We start from the raw sequence: 22,326 nt of genomic DNA on the forward strand, positions 1-22,326 counted from the left end.
TGCTCTTCTCCCTCCCTTCTTTCCCTCTACTATAATATGTTTTTTTGCCACTTCCTTTGGTGTAATTTACCCTTTTCTACTACCTCCTTACCACTTCCCTCATCGCCCTCCCTTTATATCTCTTATTTATATTTTATATCATTACATCAGTTAATTTATACAGGCATTCACAACCTATGTATATCCCTTTCATTTGTCATAATAGTTGTACCATTCACAAGAATGACTTATATATGTGTATATATATATATATATATATATATACATACATACATACATAAAAAACATACATAAGATGATATAATCCCACATAAAGATGTAAACAACCTAAGCTTATTGGTTAATGAGGTTTGTGGGGTTTTTCCCCCTGGTTACCTTTTTATGTCTCTCTTGAGTTTTGTATTTGGAGATCAAATTTTCCATTGAGTTCTGGCCTTTTCATCAGGAAGGTCTGGAATTCCCTTATTTCATTGAATGTCCATCGCCTTGCCTGGAAAATTATGCTTAGTTTTGCTGGGTAGTTGATCCTTGGTTGTAGTCCCAGCTCCTTTGCCCTTCGGAATATCATATTCCAATTTGTCCTGTCTTTTAATGTGGAAGCTGAGAGATCCTGCGTGATCCTGACTGCAGTTCCATGATATTTGAATTGCTTCTTTTTGGCTGCTTGCAGTATTTTCTCCTCCAGTTTATAGCTCTGAAATTTGGCTATAATATTTCTTGGTGTTTTCAGTTTGGGATCTCTTTCAGGGGGTGATCGGTGAATTCTTTCAATGACTATTTTGCCCTCTGGTTCTAGGACCTCTGGGCAGTTGTCTTTGATAATTTCTTCGAAGATACTGTCAAGGCTCCTTTTTTCATCGTGGATTTCTGGTAGACCAATAACTCTCAAATTGTCTCTCCTGGATCTATTTTCCAGGCCAGTTGTTTTGCCAATCAGATATTTCACATTTTTTTCTATTTTTTCATTCTTTACGTTTTGTTTTATTACTTCTTGATGCCTCATAGATTCATTAGCTTCCACTTGCTCGAGTCTAATTTTGAATGAGTTCGTGTTTACATTTTGCTTTTGAGCCTCCATTTTCAATTGGTTGATTTCGCCTCTCAGGGTGTCCTTTTCTCTCTCTAGATTCTGAATCTCCATAGCCATTTCACCAATCTTATTCTTTAGGGACTTGATTTCATCAGTGGATTTTTTCTCCTTTTTTTCCATTTTTTCCATATTTTCTTTTAGCTCCCTAGTTTGGTTTTTAAAATCCTCCTTTAGCTCTTCCAGCAGTGCTTTTTGGGCTGGAGACCAGTTCATATTAGCTTTTGAGGTATCTGATGTATCTACCGTGTCATTGCTATCCTCTTCTATGTTGATATTTTGATCCTGCCTGTCTCCATAAAAAGAATCTATTGTCCTCGGGTTTTTTGTGTTCTTCTTCATGTTGGTTTGCCTTTTGCTGGCTTTACCTCGAATTTCTAGCTTTGGGCTCTGTGTCCCAGCTTTCTTATTCTGGGGGTTGTGAGTCCAGAATTATAACCTTCAGTTTCCTGAGGTGTGGGGGAGGGGTCTGGCTCCCTGGCATCTCACTCCCTATGGGTGCTCTCCAGCAGTTGCTTTTCAGCAATGGTCTCAGCTGTTTGTTCTTTGAGCTGATGTCTGGCACTTCCCCTGGGGGAGCAAGGTTACATCTGGGCTCCCGGTGTTGACCCCTGCCGACTCTGCCACTCTGGGACTAATGAGCTTCTAGTATTTGTCCTGTGAGGCCCCACTACTCTCTCCTCTGTTTCAGTTCTCTTTTTTTTTTATCCCGAGGAATTCTCTGGGTGAGGGGGGGAGGGATTAGAGCCTTTTACCTGGCCATTGAGTCTTCCGGAAATTCAAGAAGCCGAGTTCCTGGGTTTGCAAGCCTCAGGAGTGGGTGTTTTCACGGCCGGTGGCATTGCGCTGCCTCTCGTCGCTTCCACAGACTGCTGTTCTGTGTTGGGAGTCCTGGGGATCTCCGCCAGTTTCGGGCGCCCAGCTTTCTCTCAGCCCATCTCCCACGTGGATCTCCTGGCCAGCCGCTTCCACTTTGGTCTGGAGCAGCTCCACACCGAGCACTCTCCGAGCCTACAGGATCATTCCTCATACTACACATGATACAGTGTTGCTTCTAAATATACAAAGTTTTTGTTCAGTCATTTCAGTCGTGTCTGATTCTTTGTGACCCCCACTTGTGATTTTCTTGGCAAAGATACTAGAATATTCTGCTATTTTCTTCCCTAGTTAATTTACATATGAGGAAACTGTGCCTTGCCCAGGGTCACACAGCTAGTAAGTATCTGAGTCCAGATTTGAACTCATGAAGATGAATCTTCCTGACTGCAGTCCTGGCGTTCTATCCACTGTGCCACCTAGCTGACCCACAGTAGAGACATTCATTTTATAAATTGATTTTGAATAGAGTTAGGACACATTTAAGATTTAGAAAACTACTACTAATAATATTGAAGGAATCTATTTGTCTTTAGCCCTATTCTAAGGGGATGTGGAGAACAGTTTCACTGAACTTACATTCCACATGTCCAAATTTACCTTAGTGCATGAAATGATTCATATCTGAAATTAGACCTAAGTGACTCAATATGTGCACTTGGAATAGCCCCTGATGTGCTCCCAGTTCCTTTAGCAGTCTTTCTACTCCTCCTCTCTCTACCAGTTTAGCTTATTAAGCACTTATATTGGTTTCCTGCTGTTTACCATGATGCTTTGTTCCTGGATTTTCAATGCTACTTATGGACCTTTCCACCTACTAAGTGGTAAGGGAGTTTCTGATAAAGTGGTAAAGAAATTCAACTGGCACCTCAGTGGCTAGAGCACTAGGCCTGTAATGAGGAAGATCTGAGTTCAAATGCGGCCTCAAAAATTTACTGGCTATATGAGCCTGGAGATGTGACTTTAACCTCTGCTTGCCTCAGATTCCCCAAGTGTAAAATGGGGATAATAATAGTACCCAATTCCCAGGGTTGTTGTGCATTGATTAAATAAGAAATTTTATTATGGAATAAATTGAAATATTTTATTTATTGTAATCATTACTACTATAAACAACCAGACATGTATATTTGCTGATATCCTTGATATGGACACTTAGTCCCTAGGTGACTCTACTATAAAAGTACTTATTCCATGCCAGTCACAATATATGTATATGTGTGTGTATGTGTGTGTGTGTAATTCTCTCTAACAAAAAACCTGGTATGGAATTGGAATGTTTGGGCCACTTGCACTATTAATGAAGACTAAGTAACATTCACTATAAGCTCATTTCTTAGATTCTTCAAATTCTCAAAGTTAGTTAAGGCACTAAAATTATGAATAAATATGATCACATTTTTTCCAATTTTATAACTCTTTTGTAACTACAATTTGAATCCTTACATGTCACTAAACATTTTTTCTAATGACTAATAACCAACACAGATAGCTAAAGTATAAGTCCTAGAATTTTAGATTTGAAAAGAGTTTTAGGGATTATTTATACCACATATTTTTCAGAGGAGGAAACTGAGACATAGAGTGGTAAAAAGGTATTCATCTAGGTCACGCAACTGTTAGTGACAAGAACAGGAGGATTTGAGTGTCCCAGCTCCTAATATCTCCTGTCTATAGGAAAATCATGAAATAAGAATAATAAAATAGTGCTAACATAAAGAGAATAATAACATCTCACACTAATATAGCACTTTAAGATACCTTTTTCATTGTAAAGCTCTGTGTGGCAGTAAAGAGAATGTTGGGCTTGGAGTCCATGGACTTTGGTTTGAATCTTGGTTCTGCTACTTTTACCACCTTGTGACGTTGGGCAAATAACACGGGCAAGTAATATTCCATTTCCTCATCTATTAAAAGAGAGAGAAAGAGAGAGAGAGAGAGAGAGAGAGAGAGAGAGAGAGAGAGAGAGAGAGAGAGAGAGAAGGGGGAGGGGAGGAAGCTGTGGACCCTGGTCTCTAATGTCCTTTTTTCTGTAAATCTATAATCATACTTTGAGAGTATGTTCTTATTCCCATTTAACTGGTAAGAAAACTTTGGCTCAGAGAAGTTATATCACATAGTGAATTAGCTATAGTAAATGTTAGTACTGAGAATGAAACCCAGGACTATTCACTTGAAATGTGCAACATTTTCCACTAGGCCATTTTGACTTATACATTTAAAATTTTAATTTTCCAAATTTCAAAAATGTTCAAAAAATGTTCAAAAGTGCTAGTCATGTAAATGGCTTTTATTTATGTTATTTGGTTTGTTGGTGATGTTAAATTTATTATGTTCATATTTGGAAATCTGTTCAGGATATAATAATAATTTTCATTATTTGTAGTTGAAATGAAAGTATATAGATAAAGTCATAAAACTATGTACTAGGTGTATAGTGAAGTACTATGTCTCTTTCTCAGCCCTTCCTTCTCCAACTGCCACCCTATTTGGGACTTTGCTTTTTCTACAAAGGCTTTATTTCTTGAAATATCAGGAACATATTGATTAATCAAAAATTCTCAGAGCTAAATGTTAATTCAAGTTTTACACCATGGTCTCTCTTTTGTCCCCCTCTCCCTCTCTGCCCCATTTTCCTTTCTAAGATGCAAAATTGAATGGAAAGGTACTGACTTACATTTTTCTGAAAGAATAAAGACATTGTTAGAATTCTTCCTTTTTCTCTCTCCCTCCTTCTCTCTCTCTCTCTCTCTCTCTCTCTCTCTTTCTCTCTCTGGAATCATACTTACAAACATATTATAGAATGATTAATAATTTCAGGATAGCACAACTCTTCCATTTTAGTGAACATCCATACAGATATTGGTTACTGTGAAAGTATATCAGATGCATTTCATTTTATCTGCCTTCTTGTGGCTAATGAGCTAGGATACAGAACTTTTAGTAGAAAAAAAGATCTCATTCTTTTCTTTGTAAAAATTTTGCTATTGTTTCAAAATTTATCAAATTGAAAGACTCCACTTAGATATGGTAATCAGAAAGGAACCTTATTTATTACACTGTCAAATCTTAGGTATAAAACTTTAGATACTTATAAAAGTGCATTAATCATGGCACCAGTAGGTGGTGGTATCTGGCAAGGTTTGGGGGTTTAAGCGGGGAATAAAAAGAAAAGAAAAAGATACTATCCTTTTCCTTCTTACCATTAGAATTTTGTGAATAAGTCAAATTCTTTCCCCATTCCTCATTTAGCTGGGTCTGGAGCATGACTCTCTCTTAGTTTAATACTTATACACTGCTCCACATTTTTAAGTGGCATAGAAACTTTTTACTTGCCTAGGAAAGAACAATAGGAAAGGAGGAAAGGGAGGGGTAGAATTCTACTTGCAGTTTATTTGCATCTCAGAAAAAAAAGAACATTTTATATTTTATCGTTTGTTGGACCACCTAATAGGGGACTCAGTGAACTATGTCAATGAACTAAGTCAAATGGTCCTGAGTCATGTGTTTCAACTCTTCTGTTATTTAGGGCTTTCTAAAAGTTATCAATAAATCCAAACCATAAATTGCTATCATGATTACTGCTCTGATATCTAGGTCATGATGAAATGCTAGCTATTTTAGTCTGAAACTCCAAGTTTCATTCTTACAGTTCTTAGTACTATACACCATTCACTGGTTCCCCCACCCCCGCTTCTTTTTGCTCTGTGCACAATGAATAAAAGATTTCAACCTGACCTCAAAGAGTAACAAGAAATATAATTATAACTTCTAAACCAAAACTCTTGTTTACGTGTACTTGCTCAGCATCTTCTCTTAGAGTCCTACTATCATTTCCCTTCCACATGAGGAAAAACTCACACTATCTATAATTCTCAGAAAAATCCAAGCTACCAGGTGGCATAACCTTTCCTGAAGCCTGTTCTAAATACATGGTTATACCAGTTGTTTGTTTGTCTTGAATGGGGTAAGGGAAAGCAGCAGAGTGGATCATAGCTCTACTCAACCATCACCTTCTATATCAATCCTTTTCTCATACCCCGAGATATCAGTGCCCTCTTCCCCAAATCACCTTGTATTTCTTTTTTTAAAATAGCACTCAACTATGTGCTAAGTTCTCAGTGCTGGATGTATAAACCTATATACCTATATTTGTGCATGCCATTTCCTTCAATTAGAGTATAAATTCCTCAAGGGTGCTTTGTTATTTCCACTTTTTATCTTCAGCATCTATGAGAGTGCCTGGCACATAGTAAAATCTTAGCAAATGCTGTTAATTGATTTACTAACTGGTTGGTTATTGGTAACTTTGAATAACACTTTTAAATTATGATTAGAATCCTTGACTTAAATATATGATAACACCAAAAAAAAAAACGAATAACCACTGGTATGTGTTAAATTCTGCCTGGCAACTAGAAGTGTTGCCCCAGTTTGGAAGCTGACTTGCATGAGTAACAGACATCTTTACTTTTATGCATGCTGTTTATCCTTCTCATCTGTGTGCTCTGATATCTGTAGGAGACATGTTGAATGTGAATTCTACTTATGTTTATTCAAAAGCAGTGTGTGAGAAGAGCAAAAGTTGCCATCCCCATCAAAACCTAAAAAAACATTGATTGAGTGCCTGTTTGCACAAGGGAATGGGCCAGGTCCTTGTGATACAAGATACAAAGGCTGCCTTTGATCTCAAGGAATTTAAAATCCAGTTAGAGTGAGAAGACAAGATTACTCAGTGATTTGTTCTTTGACCAGAGCATACTATAAAATAAAGAGGAATATAAAATGACTCTCAGACCTATTACAATGTTTAAGGGGAAGGAAAGGAGTTACTATTTCTGTAGGAATAGTGGCAGATTGGCAGAAAAGGGGTGCCAGCTCCAATGAATCACTTCATTTTGAGACCAACTAACAGAGAACATAGACAAGTTAAAAATAATAGTACACTTTAGCACCAACTTAATGACAGATATACATACACACAAGCACACATGCACACACATATCTGTGTATGCATTTATATGTGTGTACGTATATGTATCTATGTATGTATATTAAATACATATATAAACATTGTTTTGTTTAAACTAAGTAAAATGCATTAAATATTGTAGTTCTATTTTAAGACAATGATTTTTATTCTACTGTTTGATAAATCCAAAGATGCCACCTTCTGGGATAAGAACTCGCTATTTGACAAAAACTGCTGGGAAAACTGGAAAACAGTATGGAAGAAGCTGGGCATAGACCAACATCTGACCCTGTATACCAAAATAAAGTCAAAATGGGTACACAGTTTAGATAAAATTTTGATATTATAAGCAAATTAGGGGAGCAAGGAATAATTTATCTGTAAGATTTATGGAAAATGGAGGAATTTATGACCAAACAAGAGATAGAAGACATTATGAAATACAAAGTGGATAGTTTTGATTACATTACATGTAATGATATCTTTGGGGATACAGTTTTTGCACAAACAAATCCAATGCAACCAAGACTAGGAGGGAAGCAGAAAAGTGGGAAAGAATTTTTACAACCAATGTTTCTGTTAAAGGCCTCATTTCTAAAATATGTAGAGAACTGAGTCAAATTTACAGGAATACAAATCCTTCCCCAATTGAGAAATGGTCAAAGGATATGAACAGGTAGTTTTGAGAGGAAGAAATTAAAGCTATCTATAGTATGAAAAATTGCTCTAAATCACTATTGATTAGAGAAATGAAAATCAAAACAACTCTGAGGTACCACATCACACCTATCAGATTGGCTAGCATGACAAAACAGGAAAATGATAAATGTTGGAGAACATCTGGGAAAAGTTCAATACTAATTCATTGTTGGTGGAGTTGTAAACTGATCCAATCATTCTGGAGAACAATTTGGAACTATGCCCAAATGGCTATAAAAATGTGCATACCCTTTGACCCATCAATACCTCTTCTACAGCTGTATCCCAAAGGGATCTTTAAAATTGGGAAAAGGAACCACCTGTACAAGCATATTTACAGCAGCTCTTTTTGTGGTGGCCAAGGACTGGAAATTGAGGGGATACCCATCAATTGGGGAAAGGCTGAACAAGTTGTGGCATATGAATGTAATAGAAAACTATTCTGCTATAAGAAATGATGAACAGGCAGACTTCAGAAAGACTTATATGAATTGATACTGAGTGGAGTGAGCAGAACCGGGAGAACATTATACACAGTAATAGCCACAGTCTGTGATGACTGACTTTGATAGACTTAGCCCTTCTCAGAAATGCAAGGACCTAAAACAATTCCAAAAGACTCATGAGGGAAAATGGCATCTGTATCCAGAGAAAGAACTATGGAGTCTGAATGGAGATTGAAGAAGGCTATTTTCTTTTTTTTGTTTGTATGTTTTGTTTTGTTTTTTTCTTTCTTGTGGTTCCTTCCATTCATTCTAATTCCTTTATACTACATGATAAATGTGAAAATATGCTTAATAGGAATGTATATGTAAAGGCTATATCAGACTGCATGCTGTCTTGGGGAGGGAATAGGGAAGGAAGAGGGAGAAAATTTAAAACTTATGGAATTGAATGCTGAAAGCTAAAAGTAAATAACATAAAAAATAAAAATTAAAAGCAATGAATTTTACTGATTAATTTGTATTTGGGACTTTTAAAAAAGTTCCCAAGTAAACTGTTTGCCTTCTGTTTAAAAATAGCTTTTTAATCTCTGAACTTGAATACTAACTTGCATCTTGAATTTTCTTTTCATATTATAATATAGCCTGTAGTAATAACATGGTTATCTATTGCATATTTGTAAATGTCATATTGCCTTAGCTACACCAAATAGGGCAGGGGTCAAGTCTTAATTATCTTGCATTTCCCCTAGCACTTAGCTCATTGCTTTGCAAAGAACAAATTCTTAATAAATAGTTGAAATAATGAATAAATGAGTGAAGTGTCAAATGAGTAGTACAGCTGAAGTTCAGTGAAAAGAGAATACTGTGGTTTGCAGTGATGAAGGAACATTTTGTAGAGGAGGTGATATTTAAACTGAGTGTTAAGAGAATAATAGGACTTTGATGAGGGCTAAGGAAGTGAGGTTCTTCTGAGGAAGGGATATCAAAATGTAAGGAATGAATATATATGACATGTTTTATGTTTATACATGTGTGTGTGTATGTGTGTTTTGAACACACCTGTTTCCTCATGGTTATAGGAAGCTCCAAGAGAAGGACTTCCTCTTTCCTAATATGTTTTTTAGGGATTTCACAATGAATTCATGAAAAAAAGTGAGTGATTCTTTAGTCTACATCCAACCAAATACCTAAAGTGTCTCACTCAGTTAAGCAATTACCTTTAGAGCTGATGCTAATTTTTAGTGGCATTCAACCTTGTATACCTTTGTTTTTAAAATGCTGATCATCTCAGCAACTCCTTACTCTTCTTAAGGAGTCAATACCATGTATTAATTACGATTTGGGAAGACAGGAGCCAAGATGGCAGAGTAAAAGCAAGGGCTCACTTGAGCTCTCCCACAAACCTCTCAAAATACCTTTAAATAATGACTCTAAACAAATTCTGGAATAGTGAGACCCACAGAAAAAGAAGTGATGCAATTTTCCAGCCCAAGACAACTTAGAAGGTTGGCAGGAAAGGTCTTTTGCACCCAGGTGAGAGAAAAGCATAGTGCAGAACAGGTCATGCCAGTGTAGACCAGGCCCCACGAAACCAGGTGCAGGCCTTGGGAATAACTGAATCAGCAGCTATCAGCCCACAAATGGTAAGGTGGTTGAATACCTAGTCATAAGGAGATTACAGGGATCTCTTTGCTAACACTGAGGCAGGACTTTATTGCTTTGCCCATATGCAGATCTGGGTCACAGTCCTGGGTGGCAGTCCCAGGGTGAGGAGGAACACTAGCACATGAGAGCTTGCAGCCACAGTGAAGCAAGGACTCTTGTCATGGTTCCAGGGCAAAAAAGAGTGCCTGTGGTTCCTCACAGACTTGCACACAGGCCAGGAGAGTAGTAAATACACCTCTCCTTAGATCATACAAATTTGGAAGAACTAAAAACTCATAAGTCCTTAGAAGTATCTCTGAAAATAGTTGCACAGAATGCCTAAAGCTTGGAACAGTGTGCTCTCCACTCTGGAAGCAGAGCCCCACTTGGACAAACAGTTAAAAGTCAAGGAACAGGCTAGGAATATGAGCAAACAATGGGAAAAACTTCTGACCATAGAAAGCTATTATGATGACAAGCAATATCAAAACACATGCTCAGAAGAACATAGCAAAGTCAAAGTTCCTACATCGAAAACCACCAAGTAAAATAAGAATTGGCTTCAGGCCATGGAAGAGCTCAAAAATGATTCTGAAAATCAAGTAAGTGGGGTAGAGGAAAAATTCAGATAAAAATGAGTCTGATTGAAGAAAATAATGAAAAATAAATCAAGAGCTTGGTAAAAGACACTCAAAAAATATTGATGAAAATAACACCTTAAAAAACATACTGGGCCAAATGGTAAAAAGAGATACAAAAGCAATGAAGAAAAGAATGCCTTAAAAAGCAGGATTGGCCAAATGGAAAAAAAGGCACAAAAATTCAATGAAGAAAAAAAAATTCCTTAAAAAATAGAATTGTCCAAGTGGAAAAGGTGGTACAAAAGCACTGAAGAAAATAACTCCTTAAAAACTAGAATGGACCAAATAGAAGCTAACGACTTTATGAGAAATCAAGAAATAATAAAACAAAACCAAAAGAATGGAAAAAATAGAAGAAAATGTGAAATATCTCATTGGAAATACAACTGGCCTGGAAAATAGATCCAAGAGAGATAATTCAATTGGACTAGTTGAAATCCATGTTCAAAAAAATAGCTTAGATATCATCTTTCAAGAAATTATCAAGAAAAACTGCCCTATATTCTAGAGCAGGGTTGTCCAACCTTAGGTTATCTTAGGGCTGCATTAAAATAAAATAATTATTTAAGAGCTGCACCCAGAATAAAAAAATACAGTACACTAATAGAGAGTAGGGGAATGTGCATCATCAATATGACAGGCAAAGGCATGAAGCATGAAAGCAAACACAAAACAACAAAGTTACAACCCAACAGTGTAAAGGTAGGTGCATACAGACTAGTCTGCATTGCACAGATGAATGCATCCCACAGATTGAAAATTCTGTGCCATATGTTCCATCCCTAATACTGCTTAAAAACACCAAAGAAAATTAAAAACAATGAGGTTATTTACTAGTGATGGAATTAAAAAATCTAATACACATTCCATGGAAATTATTTTATTTTTTCACTTGTGACAATTAAAACCCACGGGCAGGCCACAAAAATAGCACTATGGGCTGCATGCGGACCGCTGGCCATATTTTGGACAGCCCTGTTCTAGAAGCAGAAGGTAAAATCAAAATTGAAGGAATCTATCAATCACCTCCTGAAAAAGATCCCAAAATTCAAACTCCCAAGAATATTATAGCCAAATTCCAGACCTCCCAGATCAAGGAGAAAATCTTGCAAGCAGCCAGAAAGCACAAAAGAGTTAAGATTACAACCAAGAATCACCTACCCAGCAAAACTGAGTATAATCCTTTAGGAGAAAAAAAATGGAAATTCAAAGGAATAAAGGACTTTCAAGCACTCTTGATGAAAAGACCAGAGCTGAATAGAAAATTAGATTTCCAAATACAAGACTCAAGAGAAGCATAGAAAGGTAAACAGGAAAGGGAAATCATAAGGGACCTAATAAGATTAAACTGTTTACCTTCCTACATGGGAAGATGATACCTGTAACTCATAAGAAGTTTCTCATTATAAGGGCAGATAGAAGGAGTATATATAGACAGGTCACAGGTGTGAGTTGATTATAAAGGGATGCTATCTAAAAAATAAAATTAAGGGGTGAGAGGAGTGTACTGGGAGAAAGGGAAAAGTAGAATGGAGGGAGCAGCTCTTTTGTGGGTGTAGGGAATTAGAAATTGAGGGGATGACCATCAATTGGGGAATCGCTGACCAAGTTGTATATGATTATGATGGAATACTCTTGTAGTATTTGCAATGATGAGCAGGATACTCTCAGAAAAACCTGGAAAGACTTACATGACATGATGCAAAGTGAACTGCACAGTGTACAAAGTAAAAGCACTATTCTGAGATGATTTGTTCTGAGTGACGTAGCTGTTCTCAATAATACAATGATCTAAGACAACTCTGAAGGACTTATGATGTAAAAAGCTATCAATCCCTAGAAAAAGAACTGATGGTGTCTGAATAAAGATTGAAGCATGCTTTTTTTAAACTTTCTTAATTTTTCTTGAGGGTTTTTTTTTGGTTTGTGTTTTCTTTCACAACATGAATTATGGAAATGTTTTGCATGACTACCCATATCTGCAACCTATATAAAATTACTTACTTCCTCAGTGATGGGGGTGAGGTGGGGAGGGAGGAAGGGAGAAAATCTGGAACTCATAGTTTTAAAAACAAATCTTAAAAAATTATTTACATGTAACTGAGGAAAAATAAAATACTATTTTTTTGTTGTGAGTATTCTTTTTTGTTTGATTTATTTAATATATTTAGTTTTCAGCTTTGATTTTCGCAAGAGTTTGAATTATGAATTTTCTCCCCATTTCTACCCTCCCCCCACTCCAAGATGGAATATATTCTGGTTGCCCCATTCCCTAGTCAGCCCTCCCTTCTGTCACCCCACTACCCTCCCATCCCCTTTTCCCTTACTTTCTTGTAGGGCAAGATAAATTTCCATGCCCAATTGCCTGTGTATCTTATTTCCTAGTTGCGTGCAAAAACTTCTTTTTTGTTTTTGAACATCTGTTTTTAAAACTTTGAGTTCCAAGTTCTCTCCCCTCTTCCCTCCCCACCCACCCTCCCTAAGAAGGCAAGCAGTTCAACGTAGGCCACATGTGTATCATTATGTAAAACCCTTCCACAATACTCATGCTATGAAAGACTGACTATATTTTGCTCCTTCCTACACTATCCCCCTTTACTGAATTTTCTGCCTTGACTCTGTCCCTTTTCAAAGGTGTGTGTTTTTGATTACCTCCTCCCCCTATCTGCCTTCCTTCTATCATCCTCCCTTTTTTATCTTCCTCCTTCTTTCCTGTGGGGAAAGATACCCAATTGAGTGTGTATGGTATTCACTCCTCAGGTCAAAACTGAAGAGAGCAGGATTCACTCATTCCCCTTCACCTGCCCCCTCTTCCTTTCCTATAGAACTGCTTTTTCTTGCCACTTTTATGTAAGATAATTTACCCCATTCTATCTCTCTGTTTCTCTCTCTCTCAATATATTCCTCTCTTGTTTCTTAATTTGATTTCATTTCTTTTGGATATCATCCCTTCATATTCAACTCACTCTGTGCCCTCTGTCTATATATGTATATATACATACATACACACACACATACATATATACATACACACAAACATGTATATATTCCCTTCGGCTACCCTAATACTGAGGTCTTATGAATCATACACATCATCTTTCCATGTAGCAATGTAAACAAAACAGTTCAACTTTAGTAAGTCCCTTGTGACTTCTCTTTCTTTTTTACCTTTTCATGCTTCTCTTGATTCTTGTGTTTGAAAGTCAGATTTTCTATTCAGCTCTTGTCTTTCCACTGAGAAAGCTTGAAAGTCCTCTATTTTATTGAAAATCCATATTTTGCCTTGGAGCATGATACTCAGTTTTTCTGGGTAGGTGATTCTTGGTTTTCATCCTAGCTCCTTTGACCTCCATATTCCAAGCCCTTTGATCCCTTAAGGTAGCAGCTGCTAGATCTTGTACTATTCTGATTGTGTTACCAAAATACTCATTTTTTTTTCTTTCTGGCTGCTTGCAGTATTTTCTCCTTGATCTGGGAGCTCTGGAATTTGGCAACAATATTTCTAGGAGTTTTCTTTTTGGGATCTTGTTCAGCAGGCAATCTGTGGATTCTTTCAATTTCTATTTTATCCTCTGCTTCTAGAATATCAGGGCAGTTCTCCTTGATAGTTTCTTGAAAGATGATATCTAGGCTCTTTTTTTGATCATGGTTTTCAGGTAGTCCAGTAATTTTTAAATTATCTCTCCTGGATCTATTTTCCAGGTCAGTAGCTTTTCCAATGAGATGTTTCACATTGTCTTCCACTTTTTCATTCCTTTGGTTCTGTTTTATAATGTTTTGATTTCTCATAAAGTCACTATTTTAAAGGTAGTATTTTCTTCAGCTGTCTTTTGTACCTTCTTTTCCATTTGGCTAATTCTGCCTTTCAAGGCATTCTTCTCCTCATTGGCTTTTTGGAGCTCTTTTGCCATTTGAGTTAATCTATTTTTTAAGGTGGTGTTTTCTTCAGTGTATTTTTCAGTATTTTTCTGGGTCTCCTTTATCAAGTCATTGACTTGTTTTTCATGGTTTTCTCGCATCATTCTCATTTCTCTTCCCAATTTTTCCTCTACTTCTCTAACTTGCTTTTCCAAGTCCTTTTTGAGCTCTTCCATGGCCTGGGACCAGTTCGTATTTTTCTTGAATGTTGTAGGCTCTTTGACTTTGTTAACTTCTTCTATCTGTATGATTTGATCTTCTTTGTCACCAAAGAAAGAATCCAAAGTCTGAGACTGAATCTGGGTGCGTTTTTGCTGTCTAGCCATGTTCCCAGCCAACTAACTTGACCCTTGGGTTTTTCAGTGGGGTATGACTGCTTGTAGACTAAAGAGTTCTATGTTCCACGCTTGGGGGGGGGGGGGGGTTGTTCCAGCTCTGCCACACCAGCACTCTTCCTTCCCCAAGAACTCCCAACCCGGACTGGACTTAGATCTTCAGCAGGCTGTGCACTCCTGCTCTGATCTGCCACTTAATTCCTCCCACTAGGTGGCCCTGGGGACAGAAGCAACTGCAGCTTTAGTCCCACCTCTGCTGTCCCCGGGACGGTAGCCAAACTGTGAACTCCTTCCCCTCCCGCAGCTTTTCCCACTAACCTTCTCTGTTGTCTTTGGTGTTTGTGGGTTGAGAAGTCTGGTAACTGCTGCAGTTCACTGATTCATGGTGCTAGGGCATGCTCCGCCTGGCTCCTGGTCTGGTTGGTCTGCGCCGCTCATGCTGGGCTCTGCTCTGCTCCGCTGTGCTCTGCTCTTAGCTCTATGCAGGATAGACCTCACCCAGATACCATTCAGGCTGTCCTGGGCTGGAGCCCTGCTTCCCTCTGCTGTTTTGTGTGTTCTGCAGTTCTAGAATTGGTTCAGAGCCATTTTTTATAGGTTTTTGGAGGGACTTGGCAGGGAGCTTATGCTAGCCCCTGCTTTCCCGCTGTCATCTTGGCTCCGCCGAGCCGAGTTAGTCTATTTCTTAAGGTTTTGTTTACTTCAGTATTTTTTTGAGTATTTTTTTGGGTCTCCTTTAGCAAGTCATTGACTTGTTTTTCATGGTTTTCTCGCATCATTCTCATTTCTCTTCCCAATTTTTCCTCTACTTCTCTAAATTTCTTTTCCAAATCCTTTTTGAACTTTTCCATGGCCTGAGACTAGTTCATGTTTTTCTTGGAGGCTTTTGATGTAGGCTTTTTGATTTTGTTGATTTATTCTGACTATATGTTTTGGTCTTCTTTGTCACTAAAGAAAGATTCCAAAGTCTGAGATTGAATCTGAGTCCATTTTCGCTGCCTGGCCATATTCCCAGCCAACTTACTTGACCCTTGAGTTTTTTGTCAGGGTATGACTGCTTGTAGAGTAAAGAGTATTTTGTTCCAAGCTTGAGGGGATGCACTGTTGTTTTCAGGGCTATTTCTATACTGTCAGCTCTGCCACACCAGCACTTCTTCTCCCCCAAGAACCACCAACCTGGACCTGACTTAGATCTTAAGCAGGCTCTGCACTTCTGCTCTGATCCATCACTTAATTCCTCCCACCAGGTGGGCCTGGGGCCAGAAGCAACTGTAGCTGTAGTTCTGTAGCTGCACCACCTCTGCTGCCCCTGGGGTGGTGGCCGAGCCACGAACTCCTTTCACTCTGTCCTTGAAGCTTTTCCCACTAACCTTCTCTGTTGTCTTTGGTTTTTGTGGGTTGAGAAGTCTGGTAACTGCCACAGCTCAGTGATTCAGGGTGCTAGGGTTTGTTCTGCCTGGCTCCTGGTCTGGTTGGTCCTGCTGCCACCCATGCTGGGCTCTGCTCCCCTCTGCTCCCAGCTCCATGCTCAGTAGACCTCACCCAGAGACCATCCAGGCTTTCCTGGGCTGGAGCCCTGCTTCCCTCTGCTATTTTGTGGGTTCTGCAGTTCTAGAATTTGTTCACAGCCATTTTTTATAGGTTTTTGGAGGTACCTGGTGGGGAGCTCACGCAAGTCCCTGCTTTCCAGCTGCCATCTTGGCTCCGCCCCCAGAATACTAATTTTTTTTAATTGCCATTTGGACCATAGTGACAGGCTGCTGAGCTTTCAAGGCTTTAAACTACCTTAGTGGAGCAGTTCAGAGTTCTTGTTAAACATGAAATCCAGTGTAAAGACATGATTTTTAAAAACTTATTCTGTATGATAATTATTTACCATTCAACAGAATAGTGTGAAATTGAAGGCCTTTCACATTGAACAGGGAAAATACTGGTTCCCCTTGGCCCCAGAAAACAGAACTAAAGGAAAAGGTTTGAAAGGGGCAAATTTTATGTCTAATGTAAAAACTTTCCCTGAATTAAGGCACTTCAGAACTGGATGGTACTACCTCCAAGTGAGAGTTCTTCCCTCAGTGAACGTCTTGAATCAGAGACTGAATGACAACTTCTCTTGTAGGAGGTAGGGGTGATTTCTCCTCAGTTGTGGGTTGAACTAGATATTTCCTGATGTCTCTTCATCTTCTGATATTTTTGTGATTTCTTTCACCTCAATCATAAGGAATTATCAGCCACTGTAATGTATCGTAAGGGAGCTTCATGAGGGTAGGTACCGACTTCTTTAAATGTTTTATCTTCTTCAGTATCTAGTATTGTATTGTGCATATAATAGGCTCTTAATTTATGTTTTTAAAGTAGATTTCATTGATAAATTTATTAAACATTTATTATGCACCTACTGAAGGAAGGAAAGCAGATTAATTCCCATTCTTCCTTTTGAGCCTGAATATAAACCTTCTGATTCAAACTTTCCTTTGCCTTTCACAGGAATACGATTAATAAATTAAATAAAGTATATATTTTTATGTCTTAATTTCTTTGTCCAAATATAACCCCTAGCTTGGAGAAAGAATCTTGTCTTACATGTGTTTGAAGAATATTTCTATTTTTAAAATCTTCTGATAAAATGCATTCCATTAACTTGGTCTTCTCAATATTCTCTCAACTTCTGATCTTATGACTGCATGATTAACCCAGTAAAATCATCATCAGCTATATTTTTATAGCACAGAATAGCATGAATTGTACTGTACATTGCTCTTAGAGTTTATTTTATGTGCTAATTTTCAAATAACAGTATTTTATTACCATCACTAAATATTATGTTATCTTTAATTAAGGTTAATATGTTGAATCCATTGACTTTTAGAAAATGCCATCCTATTCCTGTGAGAACAAATGAAATATATGTCCTTTTCAACAGTATATTTAATTCTATTTTTGCTCCTTGGAGCTCTTTACGGTAGCTTCTCAGAGAAAGAAGGCCTAAATGAATAAAACATTTGTTTATCACAATAGGGATTGGAAAGTGACATAATTCAGATCTTAAGCTTTAGTCAGTAGCCTTCAGATTGGAAGGAAGAGAGAGGAGTTGGAATGATCAGAAAGCAGCATTACAAACTACAAAGAAATAAATTTGAGAGCGTTATTTTAATTTTGATTTTCCATAGAAATAGCACTAAATCAAAATTAAAGAATGAAGACATAAGTTTTTCAGTTTACAAAATTAAATCATTTAACCTATAGATTTCTTTTTACCTTCAATCATTAATTTCATTTTATCATATACGAAGCCTCCAAATTATGTTTCTTTTAGGCTTAGATATTTGGTCAATCTACCTAGGTAAATAACAGTATCTATGTAACATTGATTCCAAATTCATTCAGGTTTATTTGTTTTGTTTTGTTTTTATTAACTAAAATAAATAAATAAATAATTGAAAGGCAAAGGCAGAATCCCTTCCCTCAGAAATTCCCCTTATCCCATTCTGGTAAGGGGATAAGAAAAGAAGACAGATAATAGTAATATATCCTATTACATAAGAAATGCACTAGAAAGCTGAAAAATAAAATGGTATATGAGGTGTAAATGGGAAGATAATTATAGGGGAGCTTTCATAGGTGAAGGAGAATTTCACATGGATTTTGAAAATGGTCAGCAATTCATCAAGTTAATAGAAATTCAGTAGGGATAAATGTAAAATCTTACGATTGGTTTCAAAATATCAGCTGCACAGGTATAGGAGGATGGCAGTTTATCAGAGAAAAAAAAAGATCTAGGGGTTTTTAATAGACTACAGGAAAATTAGTAGTCAGCATTGTAATGTGTCAGTTCACTAAGTTTACACAAACTTGGTCTGATTAAGAGAAGCATAATTTTTTGTTTTTGTTTTTTGTTTTTAAGAATAAGGAGGTTATAGCCCTTCTCTTCCCTGGTCAGAACCTGTCTGGAAGACAGTTAAATTCACAGTTTAAGGAGGGTATTAAGGTAGAGATAAGCTAATTCAGAGAAGGACACCTGGGATAATCACATCTTAGATTCAGTAGAAACAACTAGGAATCTTAAGCCTGTAAAGAAAAAAAAGAGGGGGAGAACATGATTACTCAGTTTAAAGTGTTAGGAGGCTATATTATGGAGAATAGGAAATAGACTGGTTCTGCTTAGCCCCAGAAGGCAGAACCAGGAGTAAAATGTAGTAGCTGGAAAGAGGCAGATTTAGATGTTTTTTTTTGGGGGGGGGTGGACAAAAAAACAAACAAAAAAAACAACTTTTTCCACCATCAGAGCTGTCCAAAAGTGAACCCAGTTTTCTTAGGTGGTAGGGGCCTTTCTTTCCTTAGAGATCTCCAAGCAGAAACTAGATAACCGCTTATCAAGATAGTTTAAGGTGAGGATTTCTTTCTCTTATGGGTTGAAATAAATGAAATAAAAGTCCTTTCTCACTCTCAAAATCTGCGATTCTAATAAAAAAAGACATTATCGGCCTAAGGAATTTGATGAACAAGGCACAGAGGTGTTAGCACAGAAAGCATGATTAAGGGACAGTCCAGTTTGACTGGAATATAGAATTTGTAGAGGAAAGTAATATAAGATAAGTTTGGGAAGGCAGTGTAACTCCATATTGTCACACATCCTTAATGCCAACAAAAGCTTTTGTACTAGGGAGGCAGTGAAGAGTTTCAGAAGAGGAGTGACATAATCTAATTGATGTATAAGTAAGATCATTGTGCCAGCATCTGCTGACTCCCATGATTGGGGTATATCCTTTCTCATCTCCAACACTTTAAATCCCTGATTTTTCCAAGGATCAGTTAATGTGCTACATACTTGGATACAGTTTTCCTAAATCTCTGAGTATTTAATGCTCCCTCCCTATTCAAATTGTATTGAATAAAGGGAATAGGGAATGAGCTGATGATTTTATTTGTATAAGGAACTCCCAGGTGAGGTGAGGAAATTTCCTCTACTAATGCAAGCTGTCATTTCTTGGGCTCTTAAAAATAATATATTGAATTTTGTTTTTTCAAGTAGCAAAAATTTGCCCTCTCTCCATCCCACCTCATCCTACCCTCAAATGAGTAGAAAATAAAATTAAAATAAAAACTCTATCACAAACATCCATAGTCGAACAAAACAAATTTCCTCATTGGCCATGTCAAAAAGAAATATATGCACACATACATACATACACATACATATATATCTTATATATGCATACACATCTATCTGCCTCTTTATACATCTCATTCTGCTTGCTGACTCACATCAGGAGGTGAGTAGCATATTTCATCATTAGTCCAGAATCACACGTGATCATTGAGCTTATCAGAGTTCCTAAGTCTTTTGAAGCTGTTTGTTGTTTGCCTTTACAATGTTGTTATTGTATAAGTTGTTCCCTCAGTTCTGGTCACTTCACTCTATATAGGTTCATATAAATATCCTCAGGTCTCTCTGAAATTATCCCTTTTATCAATTCTTACATCAAAATAGTATTCCATCATATTTATATGCCATAACTTGTTCAGCCATTTCCCAATATATGGACACACTTTGAATTCCAATTGTCATCTCAAAAAGAGTTATAAATATTTTGTATACCTTAGAATTTTTTGTAAACCATAAAGCCAAATATGAAGGTCAGGTGTAATTTGCATTGCCTACATTTTGGAGTAGTATCTTACCGTGCAGTAGATGTACAGCAAATGACTATTGAAGAAAAGAATGAATATCCATTATTCTTTCTTCCTATTGTTTAATATAAAAGTGATAAATAATATCACAAAGTCAGGAAGGTGATTTTATTTGCCTTCTTCCTATTTTCTTCCATACAGTTTCACACTAAGATGCAGTTTTTAAATAAAATTCCTTTGCATTCAATCACTTTACTTTTACCACATTCTGGGATTCATAATTTGAAAGAGATATGAACAATAAGTAGAAAATTAAATCCACAATGAAGATAATTTATAATTTGGAATATCAAGGAATGATCAGAATTAACAGAGACAAATTTAGACAGAAATGATCAAAATTTGAAATCTCTTACTACTCCTACTCAAATATATGGAAAATTCCAATATGTAAAATGTAGATTTAAATTGTTTTCAGTTCACTATCAAATGAAGAAGAAACAAAGTTAAACAGCAGGATGGATAGGTATGGAAAAAGACTTCACACAAAAAAATGCACTTTTATTATTTTTGAAGTTTTAAAAAGTAGAATAAATATATAACTATTAATATAGGCAAGCTAAATCTTGAAGCATGGTATTAATAACAACAACAACAAACTACATGGTACTTTAAAGTTTGCAAAGCATCAAGGCATGTGCAATTATTATCCCCATTTTACAGACAATGAAATTGGTGTATGTAGTGACTAAGTGACTTGTCCATTGCCATACAACTAGTAAGTAACAAACTAGAATGTCTAGGATTATCTCTTTTAGTTTCATGATTCTATAATTCAAACCCATTTTTTTCAATAAGAAAAAAAAACATTATCAGATAAACTTCATTTATTTCCTTAAAAATATAATTTTATTTTGCACACAAGATGCAAATTTAATATGTGGAAGTGTTGACACAAATCTTCCCAAATGTTATGATAGCAATGGAGCATCAGGGACAAATTATGAAAATATATAAAAAAGAAGCAAAGTCATAATGTTGAAACCTTCACTCTTATGGAACACTTTAAAGTTACTTTTTTTAATGGTTCAAGCACAAAGGGACAATAAAGAAAGAGGAGATCTTATAGTTTTATGAGTGTCCTGGAATAAGGATTGGTATGCCTACCTATAACTGCATTGCAGTAGGTTATATATTTCTCATGGCTATCATGAAAAGCGTTGATTCTGTGAATGTATTTTTTTTATATTTGTACTTGGAGATTTTACATGCGATGTAAGATAGGAAATTGGGAGATGGAACGTTCATACCAACTTATTGAAAAAAGGAAGAGATGTGCCTCTGGAATTATATAGGATGCTATCAGAGAATTAATAACCAAAGAAGTTTCAAATGAACAGATGAGCAAAATTCCTATGAGGGAGCAGGGAAAAAAAAGAATGGATATGGAAAGCAAAGGACACGTTGCATGCTACAATACAGTGTAGTAGGATGAGAAAAACAGGTGATTATGAAATCCTGACTTGTTTAATAAAAAGTTAAATGGCATCAGATTGTTTATAAATTGACCAGAACTGTGATTCATTAACAGGCATCACTATTGAACTTTCTTTTTAAAAGTTTATTCTCTCTCATTATTTACCAACAGCTGTCTTTATTTCATAATATTCAGATTTAAGGTATGCAGGAGTGGCAGAGCCAAGAAGGTGCCTGGAAAGCAGGGACTCACTTAAACTCTCCTCCAGGTCCCTCCAACACCTATAAAAATGGCTCTGTAGAAATTGTCAAACTGTGGAACCCACAAAATAGCAGAGGGAAGATAGGACAGCCTTCATGGTCACTGGGAAGAGTCTAACACATTGTGCTGGGAGCAGAGTGCAGCCCTGTATGGGCCTTGCCAGGACCAAGCAGACCAGGAGTAGGGTGGAGCAGGAATTGGGGCCATGAATCGCTGAGCTGTGGAAGTCACCAGGCTTCTCAACCCACAAATGCCAAAGACCATGGAGCAGGTTACTGGGAAAACTGCTAGACTGGAGTGAGTGCAGTCTGGCCCCAGGCATGGAGGTGACTGAGGTGGCAC

At 37.0% G+C, this 22,326-nt stretch overlaps 1 protein-coding gene across 1 annotated transcript in view; it reads left to right on the plus strand.

The window, feature by feature from the left end:
- The first annotated feature begins 11,300 nt into the window (after positions 1 to 11,300).
- Positions 11,301 to 22,326, plus strand: part of LOC118846792 (60S ribosomal protein L12-like) — a 126,403-nt gene continuing 115,377 nt past the window's right edge. Inside the window, exon 1 of the mRNA XM_036755517.1 lies at positions 11,301 to 11,358. Coding sequence (XP_036611412.1) covers positions 11,301 to 11,358 — 58 coding nt within the window. The remainder of the gene's footprint in view (positions 11,359 to 22,326) is intronic.

This window comes from Trichosurus vulpecula, chromosome 4 (genome assembly GCF_011100635.1).
Source record: "Trichosurus vulpecula isolate mTriVul1 chromosome 4, mTriVul1.pri, whole genome shotgun sequence".
In the NCBI taxonomy this organism is placed as follows: domain Eukaryota; kingdom Metazoa; phylum Chordata; class Mammalia; order Diprotodontia; family Phalangeridae; genus Trichosurus; species Trichosurus vulpecula.